Source organism: Cetorhinus maximus, chromosome 25 (assembly GCF_964194155.1).
Source record: "Cetorhinus maximus chromosome 25, sCetMax3.hap1.1, whole genome shotgun sequence".
In the NCBI taxonomy this organism is placed as follows: Eukaryota; Metazoa; Chordata; class Chondrichthyes; order Lamniformes; family Cetorhinidae; genus Cetorhinus; species Cetorhinus maximus.
Window position 1 is genome coordinate 44,435,135 of NC_135903.1, and position 21,999 is coordinate 44,457,133.

Below are 21,999 nucleotides of genomic sequence, written 5' to 3' on the forward strand. Positions count from 1 at the left end.
GAATTTAATGGGTTTTAAAACACTTTCATTGAGATTGAAGTATCTATGTACAATTAATTCAATAAAGTGTATCACATTAATATGAATTACCGGTGTTATGATTTATTTCACATATCTAAATGGTGACCACCACACCGGCATTTTGCATTTTATACTTAATTTTTAGAAGTTTCAAAGGTCAACTTGTATGCCAACATCTACAGAAGTTTTCTGAATAGAAAAAAAAATGTAGGACTACAGGGAAAGGGGTGGGGGGGGGTAGGGGTACAGGCCAAATAGCCTCCTTTTGTGCTGTAACCGTTCTATGAAATAGCCTTTAGGCCCAGGAAGCCTGGCTCGCTCTTAGTAGTCAACCCACCCAACCCCATGCCATAACCTTCAATCCCTCCTTTCTCCAAAACACAGCTAATTGTGTTGTCCATCTCAGTGTCCTTCCCCTATTAATGTTGATGCTGTGCATGAGTGCTTTCAAAACCCATTGTTAGCAAAATTGAAGCTGAAGGGAGAAAAAGGGCAGTAGCAACATGGAAACAAAGTTGGCTAAGAGATGGAAAACAGTAAGTTGTGGTGTTTGGTTTTTGTCAGACTGGAGGGAGTTTGAGTTAAAAGTGGAGTTCCCCGTGGTTCAGAACTAGGACTGCTCCTGTTTTCGATGCACATTAATCACTTTGATTTCGGGCTACAGAGCACAACTTTGCAATTTGCATAAGATTTGGAAGTATAGTAAACAGTAAGGAAGATAGTAATAGACATCAAGAGGATGTAGACAGCTTGTGGAATGGGTGGAGACATGCCAGATGAAATTCAACGAATGAAATTATCAATTTTGGAAGGGTAAGTGAGTAGAGACATGTTAAATGATACAATTTCAGGAAAGTGCAAAAAGAGAAAGATCTGAGGTAATTGTGCACCATCTTTGAAGATGACCGGAATGATTAACAAAGCAGTTAATGAAGCAAAAGGGATCCTGGGCTGAATAGAGGCATAGAGTACCAAAGCCTGGAAATAATGCTAAATAATAAATATACCAGTTTGGCCCTAGTTGGAATACTGTGTCCAATTCTGGACACCATATTTTGAAAAGGACTTAAAGGCTTTGGACAGGGTACGCAAGAGATTTACTTGAATGGTTCAAGGATGAAGATAGATTAGAGAAGCAGAGGTTGTTCTCCTTAGACCAATGAAAGCTAAGAGGTAGTGTGATCGAGATATTCAAAATCATGAAAGGTTTAGATAGAGTTAATGAAGAGAAACTGTTTTCAAAGGTTGAAGGGTCCATAACCAGAGGCACAGATTTAAAGTGATTGAAAAATGAACCAGAGGCGATATGAAAAACTTTTATGCAATGAGTGGTTAGTATTTTTTAATACACTGCCTCATAGGATGGTGAAAACAGATGTAATAGTAGCTTTCAAAAGACAGTTGGATAAATACTTGGAGAAAAAAAAATTGTAAAGTGGGGGGGAGTGGGACCAACTGGATTGTGGTTTGAAAGTGCTGACAGACTCGATGGGCCAAATGCCTGCCTCCTGTGCTGTATTATTCTATGATAACTTACCCCATTGAAATTCTTGCCTTTTGTGTTATCTGTTATCCACAGATGCTTTCCTTGTCAGCTTGCCCTGCCCACTGCTGCTTGCTGTCGAGATTTAAATGGAGTCTTATCCCCCTGATCTCAGCCCCAACTGCTGCTGTTGATTTTTAAGTCTCTGCTCATTGAATGTACCCTGCTCTGATGTTAAATAGCTGTATATTGTGCACCACTGGCTGCCGGAACTTTCTATGGGAGACAGAAAATGCGGTGTAGCTGGTTTCTGAGATATTCATTGTGAAAATGATTGCCTGCATTGTTGTTTGGAACACTGCTGGTGCCGTGATCTTAAAGGGGACATGAATTAGAGAGGGTGGACAGAGCTTTATTACAATAGCTCAATTTAATCAACAGTTTGAAGAGATGTGGAGCTGTGCCAGTTGAATTGAATGGCTCTGTTAAACCTCTTGCTGGCAGCTAGTCTCACTGCTAATCACACTGAAGCTGTTCATTCACCACTCTGCTACAATACCCATGTTCTGTTTCTTTCCTCCCTCAGCCAGATGAACACCCATCGGAAAATATTACATCTCCCCAGAACTGGGATACCGTGAGCAACTTCCCAGCAGACAGTAGTTCCTATGAGCTGCTGACTGCAATAGGTAATGTGTGTGCATGTGTCCTACCTGTTAAATGGTCCATGTGCTCTGGATTTTACTTTTCAATCCAGCCCAGTGTACAGGGGGCTCCATGTGTGTGTGTGTGTGTGTGTGTGTGGTCTCCAAACATTTAAAGTTGATTGGTGTACTCTTTCCAGAAATGCTCCCAGATCAGCTCTTCAGCTGATTCTTGGCTGTTGAATGGCAGTTACAGACATTGAAATATATCAGTAACACCCCAGCACAGTGAGACCGAATGAGACAGTAATGAAGTGGACCCCACAAATCAGAAAATGGACTAGAAGATAGCAAAGCTCAAGTCTCCCTGTCCTTTCCCCCTCCTCCCCAGCACTGAAATATGACACTGATAAAGTGACCAACACATCTGTCTTAGTGAAGCACTGTTTCTGTCAATAGCAATTAGAAACAGGACACACAGAATACAACAACAACAAACAAACTTGGCTGAACACTAAGCAAAACATTTAACCCACACAACAAAACAACAGGGCAACGCGAGCATTTATTGTCCATCCCCAGTTGACCTGAGTGGATGCTGGTGGTGGGCTTTTTCCTTCAACCAATGCAGTTCATGTAACGAAGGCAGACTGACAAAGAGTGAACAGGCATTCTGTAAAAAGAAAAAGATAAGACTGAGGGGTAAGCCAATAGAAATCTTAGGAATTATGGAAGGGCTTGATAGGGTGGACATAGAGATGGTTCCACTTGCGAGGAGTTCCAAAACTAACACCATAAATATAAGATAGTCACTAATAAGCTCTACCTTATCCCCACTGCTCCTCTCAATTCCCACAGCTGTCTCTAAACCATCAGACTGCTGACCTGACATTGAGTACTGGATGAGCAGAAATTTTCTCTGTTGTCTTTGGTCCCTGCCACAAACTCTGTACCCTAGCCATGATTCCAACATTCTTCCAGGCGACTATCTGAGAATGTACCAGACTCTTCACAACCTTGATGGTTGATCCTGAAATGAGTTTCCAACCACATGTTTGTACCTGTGCAAAGATTGCCTATTTCCACCTCCATAAGATAGGAACAAAGGACTTGGACATGGACGGACAGATTAGGATCAGGGATAGGCCACTTGATCCTTCGAGCCTGCTCCACCATTCAATGAGACCATGGTTGATCTGATTGTAACCTCAATCCCACATTCCCGCCTACCCCGATAACCTTTCACCCCCTTGCTTATCAAGAATCTATCTTTCTCTGCCTTAAAAATATTCAAAGACTCTGCTTCCATCGCTTTTTGAGGAAGAGAGTTCCAAAGACACTCAATCCTCAGAAAATTTCTCCTCATCTGTCTTAAATGGGTGACCCTTTATTTTTAAAACTGTGACCCCCCCTAGTTCTATATTCTTCCACAAGAGGAAACATCAACTCCACATCGACCCTGTCAAGACCCCCTCAGAATCTTGAATGTTTCAATCAAGTCGCCTCTTTGAAACTCCAGTAGATACAAGCTAAACCTGTCCAACCTTTCCTCTAAGACAACCCACCCACTACAGGAATTCGTTCAGTAAATCTTCTCTGAACTGTCTCCAATGCATTTACGTCCTTCCTTAAATTAGCAGACCTATACTGTACTTCAGATGTGGCGTCACCAGTGCCCTGTATAAATTGAAGTATAACCTCCCTACCTTTGTATACAATTTCCCTTGCAATAAATGATAACATCCTATTAGCTTTCCTAATTGCTTGCTGTACCTGCACACTAGCCTTTTGCGACTTATGAACTAGGACTCCTAGATCCCTCTGCATCTCAGAGCTCTGTAATGTCTCACCATTTAAATGATATGCTTTTTTATTCTTCCTGCCAAAATGGACAATTTCACACTTTCCCACATTATACTCCATTTACCAGGTCTTTGCCCTACACTTAATCTATCTATATTCCTTTGTAGCCTCCTTGTATCCTCTGCACAATTTACTTTCCTACCAATCTTAGTGTCATCTGCAAATTTAGTAACCATCCCTTCATCCACGTCATTTATATCAATTGTAAAAAGTTGAGGCCCCAGCACTGATCCCTGTGGCACACCGCTCATTACATCCCACCAACCAGAAAAATACCTATTTAAGGCTGCTCTCTGTTTCCTAGTTAGCCAGCCAATCTTCTATCCATGTCAATGTTACCCCCTACACAATGAGCTTTTATTTTCCACAATAACCTTTTGATGCAACACCTTATCAAATGCCTTCCAGAAATCTGAATACCGTACATCCACCAGTTCCTCTTTATCCACAGCAGATTTTACTTCTTAAAAGAACTCCAATAAATAAAGATGATTTCCCTTTCTCAGAACCATGTTGACTCTGCCTGATTACCTGAATTTTTCCAGGTGCCCTGCAATAAAGTCTTTGATAATGGACATTTTCCCAATGATCGATGTTAAGCTAACTGGCATGAAGTTTCCTGCTTTCTGTCTCCCTTTTTGAATAAATGAGTTACATTCACTATTTTCTAATCGAATGGAACCTTCCCTGAACCTAGGGAATTTTGGAAAATTAAAACCAACACATCAACTATTTCTGTAGCCACTTCTTTTAAGACCTTAGGATGAAGTCCATCAGGACCTGTGGACTTGTCAACCCACAGCTCCAACAATTTTCTCTGTACCACTTCCCTAGCGACTGTTATTTTCCTGAGTTCCTCCATCCCTTCCATTTCCAGAGTTACAGCTATTCCTGGGATGTTACTTGTATCCTCTATTGTGAAGACCAATGCAAAATACCGGTTCAATTCATCTACCATCTCTTTATTTTCCATTAGCAATTCCCCATTCTCACTCTCTAGAGGACTAACACTCACTTTACTTTCTTCCTTTTAAAATACCTTAGAAACTCTTACTATCTGTTTTTATATTTCTAGCTAGCTTTCTCTTGTACTCAAATTTCTCCCTCATTATTAATCTTTTAGTCATTCTTTGCTGTCCTTTTATAGTCTGTCCAATCTTCTGACCTGCTACCTATCTTTGTGCAATTATATGCTTTCTCTTTAAGTTTGACACTTCCTTTAATTTTTTTAGTTAACCCCCGATGGTGGGTCCTCCCTTTGAAATTTTTCTTCCTTGTTGGAATGTATCTATTCTGTGTATTCTGAAATATCCCCTTAAATGTCTGCCACTATTTACTTATCCCTTAACCTACTTTGCCAGTTCACTTTAGCTAACGGTGCTTCCATGCCCTCATAATTGCCCTTACTTTAGTTTAAAGTACTAGTCTCGGACCCACTCTTCGTTCCCTCAAATTGAATGTAAAATTCAATCATATGATGATCGCAGCTACCTAGGGGCACCTTCACTATAGGGTCATTAATTAATCCTGTCTTTTTGCACAATACTACATTTAATATAGCCTGCTCGCTGGTTGGTGCCAGAACATGCTGTTCTAAGAAACTATCCCAAAAGCATTCTATGAATTCTTCATCTAGGTTACCTTTGCCTATCTGATTTTCACAGTCTATATACAGATTAAAATCTCCCATGGTTATCACTGTACCTTTCTGAAAAGCTGCATTATTTCTTCCTTTATACCCTGTCCTGCTGTATGGTTACTGTTGGGGAATCTGAAAACCATTCCCACAACCCAAACCATTTCTCCATCCTGGTTTCCTGAACTTGGGTCATCCCTCTCTCTTGTGCTAATACCATCATTAATTAATAAAGCCACCCCTCCACCCTTTCCTAGCTTCCTGTCCATCCTAAATGCCACGCACCCTTCAATATCCAGGTCCCAGTCTATGTCATCCTGCAGCCATGTCTCTGTAATGGCTATCAGATTGTACTTATTTATTTCTATTTGTGTGCTCAGTTCATCTGTTTTGTTTCAAATGCAATGTGCATTCAGATACAGAACCTTTAGTTCTGTCCTTTCGTTAATTTTGTAACCTCTAGCCTTATCTGCTGATTTACGCTTAGATTTGAACTCTCTGTACTCTCTGTCCCTTCCTGTCACGGTCTGCTTATCATCTTCTACATTAATACCTTTCTCTTCTCTTTTTTCTCTACTCTTTGATTTGCCACTTCTTCGCAAATTTGATCCCTCTCCCCCACTATTTTTAGTTTAAAACCCTATTTCCCTAGTTATGCAGCTGGCTAGAACACTGGTCTCAGCACAGTTCAGATGTAGACTGTCCCAGTGGTACAGCCCCCACTTTTCCCAGTACTGGTGCCAGTGTCCCACAAACCAGAACCCAATTCTCCCACACCCATCTTAGAGAGATGAATACGTGGCTCAAATTTTACGTACCCTATGCCAATTTGCACATGACTCAGTTATTACCTTGGAGATTCTGTTTTTTAATTTAGTACCTAGCTCTTCATACTGTCTATCCAGAAGTTCTTTCCTAGTCTTACCTATGTCATTAGTACCTACATAGACCACAAAAACTGGATCCTTCCCCCTGCCACTGCAAGATCTTCTCCAGCTCTGAGCATATGTCCCGAACCCTGGCACCTGGCAGGCAACATGGCTGTTTGGACTCTCACTCTTTGCTGCAGAGAACAGTGTCAATTCCCTCTCTCTATGCTGTTCCCTACTATCACTACATTCCTTTTTTCTTCCCCCTACTTGAATGGCTTCTTGCACCATGGTCAGTTTGCCCAAGCACCCTGCAGCCCCCATTCTCATCCAAACAAGCTGAGAGAACCTCAAGATAAAAGCAAAATACTGTGGATGCTGGAAATCAGATAGCCCTAGTGAGGAGTGTAGAGATGAGAAATCATTGTGCGAATAGTTTTCAGGTTCCCCAACAGTAACCAAACAGTAGGACAGGGTATAAAGGAAGAAATAATGCAGCTTTTCAGAAAGGTACAGTGATAACCTCCACCCCACCCCCACTAGGGCTATCTGTTACTTGCTCATCCTGCTTTCTACCCATAATGTCACCATTAGCACATTCCTTAGATAATATCACCGCTGTCAACACCCCTTTGTCCTTTTGTCTATGATATCTTTGGCAATCTCTTCTTTGCCTCCACCTATCACTGACCCCCTATCCAGCTCTACCTGTTCCACCTCCCCCCCCCGCCCCTTAAACAGCTTATATTTCACCTCATTTCTATATTTCCTCAGTTCTGATGAAGAGTCGTATGGACTCAAACATTAACTGTATTCCTCTCCGCAGATGCGGTCAGACCTGCTGAGTTTTTCCAGCTATTTTTATTTTTGTGAGAGAACCTCAAACCTATCTTACAATTATAAAGGCTGAGGTTCCTATATTCCTGCCCTCTGGTTCCCCTTACTGCCTCACTCACAGTCACACCATCCTGTCCCTGACCACTGACAAAATCAGAAGACCCTATCCTAAGTGGTGTGACTGCCTCCTGGTGCAAAGCATCCAGGTAACTTTCCCCCTCCCTGATGTATCGCAGCATCTGCAGATCAACCTCCAGCTCAAAGATTCTGAGCCAAAGTTCCTCAAACCACAAACACTTGCATGTTTGCCCTGGATCACACTGGCATCCAGGAGCTCCCACATGCTGCAGCCTTGACACAACACCTGTCCTGCCATCCTTAATGTATTTAAATTAATTACTTAATTATATTATTCACTTATTTTCCTTTTCATATATTTTACTAACTTTACCACCAGTTTGTATACTATTTTAAAGCTTAGGACTGGAATAGACTCTAACCACTTATCAGATACTCATCAAACAGCTAGCTCCTTTCCCTGTAGTAGAGTAAGAACCAATTCCTACAAGGTGACAAAGGTGGAAAAAGCAAAAGAAAAGGAACACCACCTTCTGCTCCTCAACAAAATCCCCCAATCACCAAACACTCAGGTATACAATCGGTTCCAAAGTTGCACTCATTTTAGGACTTAGGAGCAGGAATAGATCAATCATTCAGTCCTTCAAGCCTGCTCTGCCATTCAATAAGATCATTGCTGATCTGGCCGTGGTCTCAATTCCACTTTGCTATCTGTTTCCCCCACCCACAACAACCCTTGATTCCCTTGTCAATCAAAAATCTGCCTTGAATAAATTCAATGATTCAGCTTCCACTGCTTTCTGGGGAAGAGAATTCCACATACTAACAACCCTTTGAGAATGAAAAATTGTCCTCATCTCTATCTTAAACAGTAGACCGTTTATTCTTAAACTTTGTGCCTTGGTTCTACTCTTTCCCCCATAAGTGGAACATCTTCCCAGTATCCACCCTATCAAATTTCCTCAGGACCTTATGTTTCAATAAGGTCACTTCTCATTCTTCTAAATTCCAATGTGTATAGCCCCAGCCTGTTCAATCTTTCTTCATAAGATAAGCCCTTCAGCCCAGGAATGAGTTGAGCGGACCTTCTCTGAACTGCTTCTAACATCGCCCAACTCTGCCATTGCCTTAGCTCATCTGCTGTTGAAACCTTCATTCATGTCTGGACTTGACTTTTCTAACATGTCCCTGGCCAGCCTCCTATGTTTTACTCTTTGTAAACTTGGGGTCATCCAAAACTCTGCTTCCCCTGTCCTAATTAACCCCAAGTCTTATTCGCCCTCAATCCCTGTATTTGCTGTCCTATGTTGGCTACTGTTAAAGCAATACCTCAATTTTAAAATTCTCATCCTTGTTTTCATATCCCTCCTTGACCTCACCTCTCCCTATCTCTGCAATCTCCTCCAGCTGACCAACCCTCTTGCCTCCAGTTCTGGCCTCTTGAGCATCCCTAATTTTAATTGCTCCATTAGCAGCCGTGCCTTGCCGCTGCCAAGCCCCAAAGCTCTGAAATATTCTCCCTAAACCTCCAACTCTCTTTCTTTCATGATGGCTCCTTAAAACCTACACTTTGGCTGATTTTTTGATAATCTGCCCTTATATTTCTGTGGCTCAATGCCAAATTATATTTTATAATATAATATAAAATTATACAAAGCATTATATAGCTACAAATTGTTGCTGTTAATGTCGATAATAAGGTATATTATCTTAAGTGAGTGGTGAAGAGGGGTGGGAGGAGGCTCATGTAAAGCATAAACACTGTCATAGCCGAATTGGACCAAATGGTCAGTTTCTATGCCATAATGTCTCTGCAGTCCTATGTAATGCAATATCTTTTGGCAGGGAACTCCAGCCACAATAAAGGAATAGTGACAAATTAAGCTTGGTACGTGGCTTCAAGAGGGAGGTGGTCTCAGAACATTGTTGGTCTTGTCCTTGATGATAGAGGTCACAGGAGAAGAATGGCACATTCAGCTACTGATATGACTGATCTGGGTTTCAGAATCAGTAAAGTCCTGCACCATGAAACTAGCACCTTCCAGACACCTGAGCCATGACCAAAATCTCAACCCCTAAACAAAATGTTTAAAGGGGGAAGAAAATGGGAGAGGAATCTCCGTTAGATAGAGTAGAAAAACATGCATGATTTTTTTTCTAAAAATATCTGTTTATTCATAGACCCCCTGCTGGTTGGGTTTACCCTTCTCTGGGTCATGACAGTGATACCAATTCCTGGGATTGTTCTGGGACTGATTGACAGAAGACTGTGTGTGAATTGGACTGAGACTGACTCGGTCTTGCTGGTAACATTAGCCAGAATTTTCCTGTCGGCGATTTGGGGGCGGGGCCCGCTCGCCGACAGGAAAATGACGTCAGGAGGAACCCCCAATGTCACCCCGCTCCCTTTAGGAAGGCGGGCGGACAGCGAAATCAGCTGTCCGCCCACCGACCTGTCAATGGCCAATTGAGGCCATTGACAGGCTAATTAAAATCACTAAAGACCTGCCCATCCAACCTTAAGGCTGGCGGGCAGGCCAGGAGCCCCAGCGAGCTCCTGATAATACATGAAACCTCATCCACTGGCGGGATGAGGTTTCATGTCCGTTTTTAAAAAGTTTAATAAAATTTGTCATTTTTATTGTCATTGTCACATGAGGGGCTCATGTTAATAATTTTTTTATTTTTCTAATTTTTAACTTTTGTGCACTGTCACTAATCTCCCTGACACAGCACTTAGTCTCAGGGAGCAGTGCGCTCTTTTGCGCACATACGCGAAAGAGTGCACTTTGACAGCTGTCAAATGGCGGCGGGCCCCGTTTCAGTGGCGGGGGTCGGCTGTCCGCCCACCGCCAAGCCGGTGGGGCCCACACATCCACCAAGGGCAAAATTCTGCCCATTGTCTGATGATTAAGTTGGTCAAGACTTTGACTCCAGAAGAGAACTGAAGGAATTCAGCGTGAACCTCCTGGGAGATGTTAATGGTCTCTGGGAATCCTTGTCTGCAGATTTTTCAGCTGAGGGGTTAGACCCTGGAATTCTTAAGCCAGCGTGAAGTCCTGTCCCCTGCTTTTCCGATGGAGCCACATGGGTACTGCTCCCAGTCAGTGACAACTTGGAGAGGAAGAGCCAACTTTGAGGAATCAAAATAAGGTTAATATAATCAACAAGGGGCTGCCAAATAGTTTACTTTGGATAAATGGGAGCGCTTTGAGCAAAAGTACTCTTTCCTCCTTCCCCGCCATCATTACTCCTGCTTGAAATTGGTGATGAATGATGTTGAAATGTTTTAATTGATGACGAAAGCAAACGTCCCAGCTCAACATTACTCACCGACACTGAGACCCAGCGGGCTAGCCTAGGATCACTGGGCCAACTCAGGATCTCACACCACCTTAGCATGTTGCTAAAAGTTCCCTTTCAATCTACGTAAAAGATTAATTGGAATTTGGATATCAAACTGCATTTTTGAAATCTGTGCGAATCTTCCCAACCCCTCAACTGCCAAATGCAAGTTTCCCTCCAAGCCATTGACTTGGAAGTATGTCAGCATTCCTTCATTGCCACTGGGTTAAAATCCCGCACCTCCCTACCAAACTGCACTGTAGGTGTATCTATAGTAAATAGCTCTGCAGCAGTTCAAGAAGGCAGCTCTCCTTCCCAAGGATAATTAGGAATGGGCAATAAATGCTGACCATGTCTACGGCACCCAGATGAACAATTAGGGGGAAAAAGGAAACGTTCACTTCTGCAGAATTGTGAAACCAGAGTGAATGAGAGGGTGCAGAAACAGGAACTGCTGAAAGTACTGCAGGTAACGTGAAAGACAACTCAGTTATTGTGATAAATAATGTTGTTCGATAATCCAGAACCTTATCACGTTGAAACCCCTAAAAGTGCTTCAGTCAATGAATTGATTAGTTTTAGACTGTAGCAGCAGTTCTCCACCTGGAACATGCTGTACTTTGAGTTGAGAGCTTCCTGACATACTTTGCAATTCTATGTCAATAAACACAGTGGATTAATACCATGTCATAATTTGGGTTCTGGGGTCACAGCAACAGATACTTGCTCAAATAGGAAAACAGTACTTTTCATCCATGTGAGAAGATGATTCCATTGATTTCTTGGTCGGTAAAGGCCGTGCACAACTATATGATTAAAAACAAGCCGTGATGTCCCAAGTGTCTGTGTTGAGATAGCCAATCTCTCGGGAACAGCTGTTGAGCCAAAAAAATACAAAACAACCTGAAAAACAGGCGTGAAATACATCGAATACAGAAATGTACAGTCAAACCAAGAGCACATGAGAAATTAAATCCTGCAGCAGCAGCATTCCAAACTAACCAACATACCGACAGAGGCCCAAGTATAAATTTCCAAAATGACCACCCTGTGAGACTGTTTGAAATCAATAATCTGACCAAAATAATTGCAGCAGCCTCTGGAATACAGAAGAAAATATCCAACTGTTAAATCTGCAAAATAAAATCGAACTGTGAAATCCCTGTGCATTAAATTATCCTCATTACCAATAACAAAAGCATCAGAATCAAGTATCCGGCAATGACAAACCCGCCCTCTCTTCATAGTCTACACCTGGCCGTCACAACTAAAAAGAGACCAAATCTTTTAGTAATTGTACTGCCAGCAAGGAACCGTTTTAAAGGAATTAAAGAAACATTTAAGCATATAAAGCACTTTACGATCTCTGTGAGCAATGCCTCCAAGTACTTCACATAAGTGACTTAATTTGAAATGAGTTGCAAAGGCATTCTTGGCAGCCATTTTGTGTGCAGCAGGATCCGACAAACAACACTGGGGCGAAAGATGGGTTAATCTAATTTCCATGTTTGGAGGAGAAATCTTTGGACACCGGGAAAACTTCCTACTCCTCAAATAGTGATGTGCAATTGTTAACATCTGCTGGAACAGGCAGATAAAGCCATCTTGTAATTATCTCGGCTAGAGGGCAGCACCACTTGACATTGCAGCACTCCCTCAGCACTGCCCTGGAGTGTTGGCCTAGATTATTCATTCAAGTCCTAGAATGGGCCTTCTGACTCAGTTTGAAAGAACTATCAACTGACTCGGCCAGCCAAAAAAAAAAGACCCCAATAGAAATACTATCAACCTGTGGAGCATCTACCAAAGGATGCATTATTTGTATGGGAGTATAAAATGAGTGAAACACTGTTGTAATCAGTAAATGTAGATGTAAACTCAGTATTGAGCTGATTTTATACCAGTTCTGCTTTTTCCCTGGAGTCAAATGGCTGTCTTTCTTGCACAGGTAAAGGATTTAATGACATTATGACTGTGACCTTGGGGAGGTACAAGCGGACTGGCCTGCAGGTGGCTGTTCGAAGAATTAACTTGGACTACTGCACCAATGAGATGTTTGCTTTATTACAGGTAATAACTTGTGTTAGTGAAGTTTGGGAGTCAGTGAAGGAAGCATATGCCTTGTGTTATTAGATTTAAAACATCACTTAAGGCCCTTTTAAATTATTAGATTTCCAGGTAAATTTTTGAGGCCAGTTAGGATAATGTTGAAAGGTTCCCTTGTTTCATTTGATGTGATTGATAACACGGGGCTGGTCTAGTGTTGTATTGTGTTTCTGTTCTGAATGAAGAGCCGTGACTTCAAAGGACAAGCTGTCCCTGGGCTAGATTGAAACCTAGGGCCAGGTTGCTCCAAGTATACTTGTTGGTGTCTTGTAGGAAATGCCTGAATTTATCAATGCCTCCTGTAGAGTATTAAAAATCCATGCCCCTGATGGGGAACAGAGGACTGTTACAAAAGGTGATTGTAAGTTTTAAGGGATGATTCCAGTTGGGAAGATTCCCGATCTTTCAAAATGGGAAGATTGAATTGAAGATTTTTACATTACAAAGAGACTTGACAAAATTGATCCACATACATCGCTCCCCATAACAAAGGGTTCAAATCCCATGGAGCACACTAAAAGGTGGAAGCTAAGAATAAAAAGTTAACAGGAATTTTTCAAATGAAGGGCAAAAGAGCCTAGTTGTATAAGGTTGTTATTTGTTCTTTGTTGTGGAAGTGGACAGTGTAAATGGGGTCAAGAGACAATTGAATGTATTTCTGGAGTAAGAATGGTTTGAGGAATATGATGGCATTAGGTACTTGGAATAATAGAATAATTACAGCACAAAAAGAGGCCTTTTGGCCCATTGTGTCCAGATTGGCTCTCTGCAAGAACAACTCAGCTACTCCAACTCCCTTGTCTTTCCCTATGTCTGAAATTTCTCCTTTTCAGATAATTATCCAATGTTCTTTTGAAAGCCACAGTTCAACCTGCCACCACCACACCCTCACCTTTAAAACAGTGCCCCCTAGTTCTGGACTCACCCACAAGAGGAAACATCTTTTCCACATCCACCTTGTCAAGGCCGTTCAGGATCTTGTAAACTTCAATAAAATCACCCCTCAATCTTCTAAACTCCAGTGAAAACAAGCCCAGTCTGTTGAACCGTTCCTCATAAGACAACCCACTCATTCCAGGTATCAATCTGGTAAACCTCCTTTGAACCGTCTCCAATGCATTTACATCCTTCCTTAAATAAGGAGACCAAAACTGCACACAGTATTCGAGGTGCGGTCTCACCAATGCCCTGTATAACTGAAGCATGACATCCTTACTTTTACGTTCAATCCCTCTCGTAATAAAGGTTAGCATTCCATTAGCTGCCTTAATTACTCACTGTATCTGCATACTAACTTTTTGTGACTCATGTACTAGAACCCCTAGATCCCTCTACACCTCAGGATTATGCAGCCGCCCTCCATTTAAGTAATACTCTGCTTTTTTGTTCTTCCTGCCAAAGTGAACAACTTCACATTTTCCCACATTAAACTCCATTTGCCAGATCTTTGCCCACTCACTCAACCTCTCTATATGCATCTGCAGCAATCTCATGTCCTCTTCACAACATACTTTCCTGCCTATCTTTGCGTCATCTGCAAATTTAGCTACCATGTCTTCACTCCACTCATCTAAGTCATTTATGCAAATCGTAAAAAGTTGAGGCCCCAGTACAGACCCCTGTGGGACTCCACTCGTCACATCCTGCCAATCAGAAAAAGACCCATTTATGCATACGCTCTGCTTTCTGCCAGCCAGCCAACCTTCTATCCATGCTAATATGTTACCCCCTACACCATGCGCTTTGATGTGGCACCTTATCAAATGCCTTCTGGAAATCCAAGTACAGTACGTCCACAGGCTCCCCTTTATCCACCGTGCATGTTACTCCTTCAAAAAAACTCCAATAAATTGGTTAAATATGATTTTCCTTTCACAAAACCATGCTGACTCTTCCCTATTGCCTTGAGCTCTTGCCCAGCTATAACCTCCTTTAATGATCAATTCTAATAACTTCCCCATGACAGATGACAGGCTAACTGGCCTATAGTTTCCTGTTTTCTGCACCCACCCCCCTCGCCCTTCTTGAATAGAGGGGTTATATTTGCTACTTTCCAATCTGATGCAACCTTTCCAGAATCGAGCGAATTTTGGAAAATTAACACCACATCAACTATCTCATTAGCCACCTCTTTTAAGACCCTAGGATGCAGTCCGTCGGGACCCGGAGACTTGCCAGCCGCAGCTCCATCAATTTGCTCAGTACCATTTCCCTAGTGATTTTAAATTTCACCAAGTTCCTTTCTCCTGTTCACCTCCTGATTTGCAGCTATTACTGGAATGTTTTTTGTATCCTCTATAGTGAACACAGAAGCAAAATATTTGTTTATTTCTTCCGCCATTTCTTTATTATCTACTATTAACTCCCCACTGTCACTCTGTAGAGGACCAACTTTACTTACTCTTTGCCTTTTTAAATACCTGTAAAAACTCTTGCTATCCGTTTTTACATTTCTAGCTAACTCCCTCTCATATTCTAATTTCTTTCTCCTGATTAACCTTTTAGTCATTCTCTGCCGTTCTTTATTTTCTATTGTATTATTTTTCCTTAAGTTTGATGCTTTCCTTAACATCTTTAGTTAACCACAGATGGTGGGTCCTCCCCTTAGAATTTTCCTTTTATAGTAGGAATGTACTTATCCTGAAAACCCTGAAATATCCCCTTAAATGAGTGCCACTACTTCTCTATTGATCCAGCTTCTAGCCTAGTTTCCCAGTTCACTTCAGCTAGCTCAGCTTTCATCCCCACATAGTTGCCCTTATTTAAGTTTAAGATACTATTCTTAGACCCACTCTTCTCCCTATCAAACTGGATGTAAAATTCAATCATATTGTGGTTGCTGCTACCTAGGGGTGCCTTTACTCTGAGGTCATTAATTAATCTTGTCACATTACACAATACCAAGTCTAATATAACCTGCTCTCCGGTTGGTACCAGAACATGCTGCTCTTAGAAACTATCTCGAAAGCATTCTAAGAACTCCTCATCCAGGCTACTACTGCCAATCTGATTTTTCCAGTTTGTGTAAATTAAAATCACCCATGATTAAGCCATCCCTTTATCATAAGCACACAATATTTTCTCTTGAATACTTTGTCTTATACTGTGGCTACTGTTAGGGGGCCCTTTAGACAACTCCCACTAATGACTTTTTCCCTACTATTCCTCATCTCCACCCAAACCAATTCTAAATCCTGATCTCCTAAACCAAGGTCATCTCTAACTATTACATCAATGCCCTCTTTGATTAACAGTGCTACCCCTCCACCTTTACCTAGCTTTCTATTCTTCTTGAATGTCAAATAGCCTTCGATATTAAGGACCCAATCTTAGTCATCCTGCAGCAACATCTCCATAATTGCTATCAGATCATATTTATTTACTTCAATATGGGCCATCAATTCATTACTTTATGAATGCTACGCGCATTCAGATAGAAAGCCTTCAGTTTTGTCTTTTTGTTACCCTTGCAACATCTAGTCTTGACTGCTGATATATTCTTAGATTTTTTTCTCTCTCTCTTCCTCCCTGCCATTCTCTGACCCTCATTTCTCGTATTACTTACTATTTTACTCTCCTGTCTTTGACCTTGAATTTCTACCTCTACCCAAACTTGATCCCTCACCCTTCTTGTTTAATTTAAAGATTTTGTCTACATAGATTTTAGTAAAGCATTTGACAAGGTCCCACATGGCAGACTGGTCAAAAAAGTGAAATTCCATGGGATACAGGCTAAGGTGGCAAGTTGGATTCAAAATTGGCTCAGCGACAAGAAACAAAGGATAATGGTGGATGGATGTTTTTGCAAATGAAAAGCTGTTTCCAGTGACGTTCCACAGAGTTCAGTGTTGGACCCCTTGCTGTTTGCCATATTTATTAATGGTTTGGACTTAGATGTAGGAGATATGATTGGGAAATCTGCAGGTGGCACAAAATTTGGCTGTGTAGTTGATAGTAAAGAGATAGCTGTTGTCTGTGGAATTATATGGTTTGGTTGAGTATGTGGAAAAGAGCAAATAGAATTCAATCCAGAGAAGTGTGAGGTAATACATTTGGGGAGGGCAAATAAAGCTAGGGAATACTCAATAAATGGGAAGATATTGAGAGAGGAAGAGAAGTGAGAGACCTTGGAGTGCATGTCTAAAGGTCTCTGAAGGTGACAGGACAAGGTCTTTATTGTACAAGGTATTGAATACAAAAGCAGGGATGTAATGATGGAACTGTATAAAATGTTGGTTAGGCCACAGCTGGAATTTTGTGTACATTTCTGGCCACTTCATTACAGGAAGGACATAATTGCCCTGGAGAGGGTACAGAGGAGATTTTTTACAAGAATGTTGCCAAGGCTTGAAAATTGCAGCTATGAGGAAAGATTGAATAGGCTAGGGCTGTTTTCCATAGAACAGAGGAGGCTGAAGGGTGACCTAGTTGAGGTGTACAACATTGAGGGGCTTGAATACGGTAGACAGGAAAGGCCTGTTTTCCCCGAGCTGAGGGGTCAATCTATCAACCTCTTCAGTCTATCCACATTGCTACAGTTCTTTATCCCTGGATGTGGTGTGGATATGGATGTGGTGTGGATATGGATGTGGTGTGGATATGGATGTGGTGTGGATATGGATGTGGTGTGGATATGGATGTGGTGTGGATATGGATGTGGTGTGGATATGGATGTGGTGTGGATATGGATGTGGTGTGGATATGGATGTGGTGTGGATATGGATGTGGTGTGGATATGGATGTGGTGTGGATATGGATGTGGTGTGGATATGGATGTGGTGTGGATATGGATGTGGTGTGGATATGGATGTGGTGTGGATATGGATGTGGTGTGGATATGGATGTGGTGTGGATATGGATGTGGTGTGGATATGGATGTGGTGTGGATATGGATGTGGTGTGGATATGGATGTGGTGTGGATATGGATGTGGTGTGGATATGGATGTGGTGTGGATGTGGATGTGGTGTGGATGTGGACGTGGTGTGGACGTGGACGTGGTGTGGACGTGGACGTGGATGTGGACGTGGACGTGGATGTGGACGTGGTGTGGACGTGGACGTGGTGTGGACGTGGACGTGGTGTGGACGTGGTGTGGATGTGGACGTGGTGTGGATGTGGACGTGGTGTGGATGTGGACGTGGTGTGGATGTGGACGTGGTGTGGATGTGGACGTGGTGTGGACGTGGACGTGGATGTGGACGTGGACGTGGATGTGGACGTGGTGTGGATGTGGATGTGGTGTGGATGTGGATGTGGTGTGGATGTGCAGATGGCATTTGATAAGGTGCCACATCAAAGGTAAGATTACATGGTGTGGGGGTAACATATTAGCATGCTTAAAGGATTTGTTTGCCAACAGGGAGCAGAGAGTAGGGAAAATAGGTATTTTTTGGGTTGTAACTAGTGGAATGTCACGGATCAGTGCTGGGGCCTCAACTATTTATAGGGACACAGATTTAAAGTGATTAGTAGAAGGATTAGAGGGGACATGAGGAAAAACTTCTTCACCCAGAGGGTGGTGGGTGTCTGGAATTCACTGCCTGAATTGATGGTTGAGGCTGAAACGCTCAACTTATTTAAAAAGTACTTGTATCTGCATCTGAAGTGCTGTAACCTGCAAGGCCATGGACCAGGTGCTGGGAAGTGGGATTAAAATGGGCAGCTAGTTTTTATTTTCGTTTTCTTTGGCCGCTGCAGACACAATGGGCTGAATGGCCTCTTTCTGTGCTGTAACTTTTCCTGATTCATGTACCAGAACACCCAGATCCCTCTGTATCACTGAGCTTTGCAATATCTCACTATTTAAATAGTATACTGCTTTTCTATTCTTCCTACCAAAGTGGACAAGTTCACATTTTCCCACAATATACTCCATCTGCCAAATTTTTGTTCACTCACTTACCCTATCTACATTCCTTTGCAGACTCCCTACCTCTTCTTGGCAATTTACTTTCCTACCTATCTTGGTGCCATCACATTTAGCTTCCATACATACGGTCCCTTCATCCAAGTCTTTGAAGCAGATTGTAAATAGTTGAGGCCCCAGCACTGATCCCTGTGGCATTCCACTAGTTACAACCAAGAAAAATACCCATTTAAAAAAACATAAGAACGAGGAGCAGGAGTAGGCAATTCAGCTCCTCGAGCCTGCCCTGCTATTCAATACGATCATTATTGATCTCATTTCGGCCTCAACTCCAATTTCCCGCCCTCTCCCCATAACCTTTCAACCCGTTGCTTATTTAAAAATCTGTCTACCTCCTCCTTAAATTTATTCAGCATCCCGGCATCCACTGCCCCCTGAGGTAATGAATTCCACAGATTTACAACCCTTTGAGAAAAGTAATTCCTCCTCGTCTCTGATTTAAATCTACCACCCCTTAGCCTAAAGCTATGGCCTCTCGTTCTAGAATGCCCCACAAGGGGAAATATCCACTCCATGTCTACTTTGCCTACCCCCTTTAGCATCTTATATACCTCAATTAGATCTCCTCTCCTCCTTGTAAACTCTAGTGAGTATAGGCCTAAACTACTCAACCTCTCCTCATAAGACATCTCTGGAATCAATCTAGTGAACCTCCTCTGAACAGCCTGTAATGCAACTATATCCTTCCTCAAGTCAGGGGACCAAAACTGTGCACAGTACTCCAGGTGCGGTCTCACCAATGCCTTGTACAGTTGCAACAACACTTCCCTATTTTTATACTCTCTTCCTTTAGCAATAAATGCCAAAATTCCATTTGCCTTCCTTATTACCTGCTGCATCTGCATACTAGCTTTCAGTGATTTATGCACGAGGACACCCAGGTCCCTCTGCACTGAAGCATTCTGAAGTTTGTCTCCATTTAAATAATAAGTTGCCTCTATTCTTCCAACCAAAATGGATAACTTCACACTTATCCACTTTAAACTCCATCTGCCAAATTTTGGTCCATTCACCTAACCTGTCCATATCCATTTGTAAATTTCTCATTTCTTTGCAACTTACTTTCCCACCTATTTTGGTGTCATCTGCAAATTTAGCTATGGTACCTTCTATCCCTGAATCCAAGTCATTAATATAGATTGTAAATAGTTGGGGCCCAAGGACCGAACCCTGTGGCAACCCCACTAGTTACAGCTTGCCATCCAGAAAAAGACCTATTTATCCCGACTCTGCTTTCTGTTGGTTAGCCAATCCTCTATCCAAGCTAATATATTACCCCAAACTCCGTATGATCTTATCTTGTGTATTAATCTTTTGTGCAGCACCTTATCAAGGGCCTTCTGGAAGTCCAGATATACTACATCTACAGGATCCCCATTATCCACTTTGCTTGTCACATTTTCAAAGAACTCTAGAAAATTAGTCAAACACGAGTTACTCTTCATAAAACCATGCTGACTCTGATGGATTGCATTTTGACTTTCCAAATGCCCCATTACTACTTCCCTTAATAATGGATTCCAACAATTTCCCAACGACAGACGTTAAACTAACTGGTCTATAGTTTCCTACTTTCTGCCTCCTCCTTTCTCCGCCCGCCCCACCTTCAATTGGGGTGTTATATTAGCATTTGTCCAATCCACTGGAACCTTTCCAGAATCCAGGGAATTTTGGAATATTATAGCCAATGCATCCACTATCTCCACTGCCACTTCCTTTAAGACCCTGGGATGTAGGCCATCAGGTCCTGGGACCCTTTAATCCCAATAGTTTGCTCAGTACTTTTTCTCTAGTGATGGTGATTGTTCTAAGTTCCTCCTTCTCTATACCCTCTGCACTACCTGTTACTATTGGGGTGGTACTAGTGTTCTCCAGCATGAAAACAGAGGCAAAATATTGATTAAGCGTCTCTGCTATTTCTGCGTTCCCCATGATGAACTCCCCAATCTCATCCTCCAAGGGACCAACATTCACTGTAGCTACTCTTCCCTTTTATATACTTGTAGAGTACCCTTGGATATTCAACTCCTAAACCTGTTCTCCCTGTAACCACGTCTCAGTAATCGCCACCAAATCATACCTAATTATCTTTATTTGCGCTGTTAACTCATTAGCTTTATCACAGAATCTCACAGTGCAGATGAGGCCCTTCGAGTCTGCACCAACGCGTGAGAAACACCTGACCTACCTTCCTAATCCCGTTTACCAGCACTTGGCCCAGAGCCTTGAATGTTATGACGTGCCAAGTGCTCATCCAGGTACTTTTCAAGGATGTGAGGCAACCCGCCTCCACCACCCTCCCAGGCAGCGCATTCCAGACCGTCACCACCCTCTGGGTAAAAAAGATTTTCCTCACATCCCCCCCTAAACCTCCTGTCCCTCACCTTGAGCTTATGCCCCCTTGTGACTGACCATTCAACTAAGGGGAACAGCTGCTCCCTATCCACCCTGTCCATGCCCCTCATAATCTTGTACACCTCAATCAGGTCACCCCTCAGTCTTCTCTGCTCCAACGAAAACAACCCAAGTCTATCCAACCTCTCTTCATAACTTAAATGTTTCATCCCAGACAACACCCTGGTGAATCTCCTCTGCACCCCCTCCAGTGCAATCACATCCTTCCTATAATGTGGCGACCAGAACTGCACACAGTACTCCAGCTGTGGCCTCACCAAGGTTCTATACAACTTCAACATGACCTCCTACTTTTGTAATCTATGCCTCGACTGATAAAGGCAAGTGTCCCACATGCCTTTTTCACCACCCCTCCACCTTCAGAGATCTATGGATACACACGCCAAGGTCCCTTTGTTCCTCAGAACTTCCTAGTGTCATGCCGTTCATTGCATACTTCCTTGTCAAATTACTCCTTCCAAAGTGTATCACCTCACACTTTTCAGGGTTAAATTCCATCTGCCACTTATCTGCCCAGTTGACCATCCCGTCTATATCTTCCTGTAGCCCAAGAAACTCAACCTCACTGTTAACCACCCGGCCAATCTTTGTGTCATCCACAAACTTACTAATCCTCCCCCCACATAGTCATCTATGTTGTTTATATAAATGTCTCACAGGACTAGTCGAGCAACAACCTGACACAGTCATCCTCACAGAATCATACCTTATAGATATTGTCCCAGACACCACCATCACCATCCCTGGGTATGTCATGTCCCACCAGCAGGACTG

The 21,999-nt window shown here is 42.4% G+C and overlaps 1 protein-coding gene across 3 annotated transcripts in view; it reads left to right on the forward strand.

Moving 5' to 3' along the window:
* The window catches only part of strada (STE20 related adaptor alpha), a 94,932-nt gene that overhangs the window by 46,651 nt on the left and 26,282 nt on the right, over positions 1–21,999 (forward strand). For 2 of the 3 annotated variants that reach the window (XM_078529877.1, XM_078529878.1), the window contains 2 exons: positions 2,091–2,193; positions 12,725–12,846. In XM_078529877.1, the coding sequence (XP_078386003.1) occupies positions 2,091–2,193; positions 12,725–12,846 (225 nt within the window). The remainder of the gene's footprint in view (positions 1–2,090; positions 2,194–12,724; positions 12,847–21,999) is intronic. The other variant, XM_078529880.1, reaches the window with a different exon arrangement.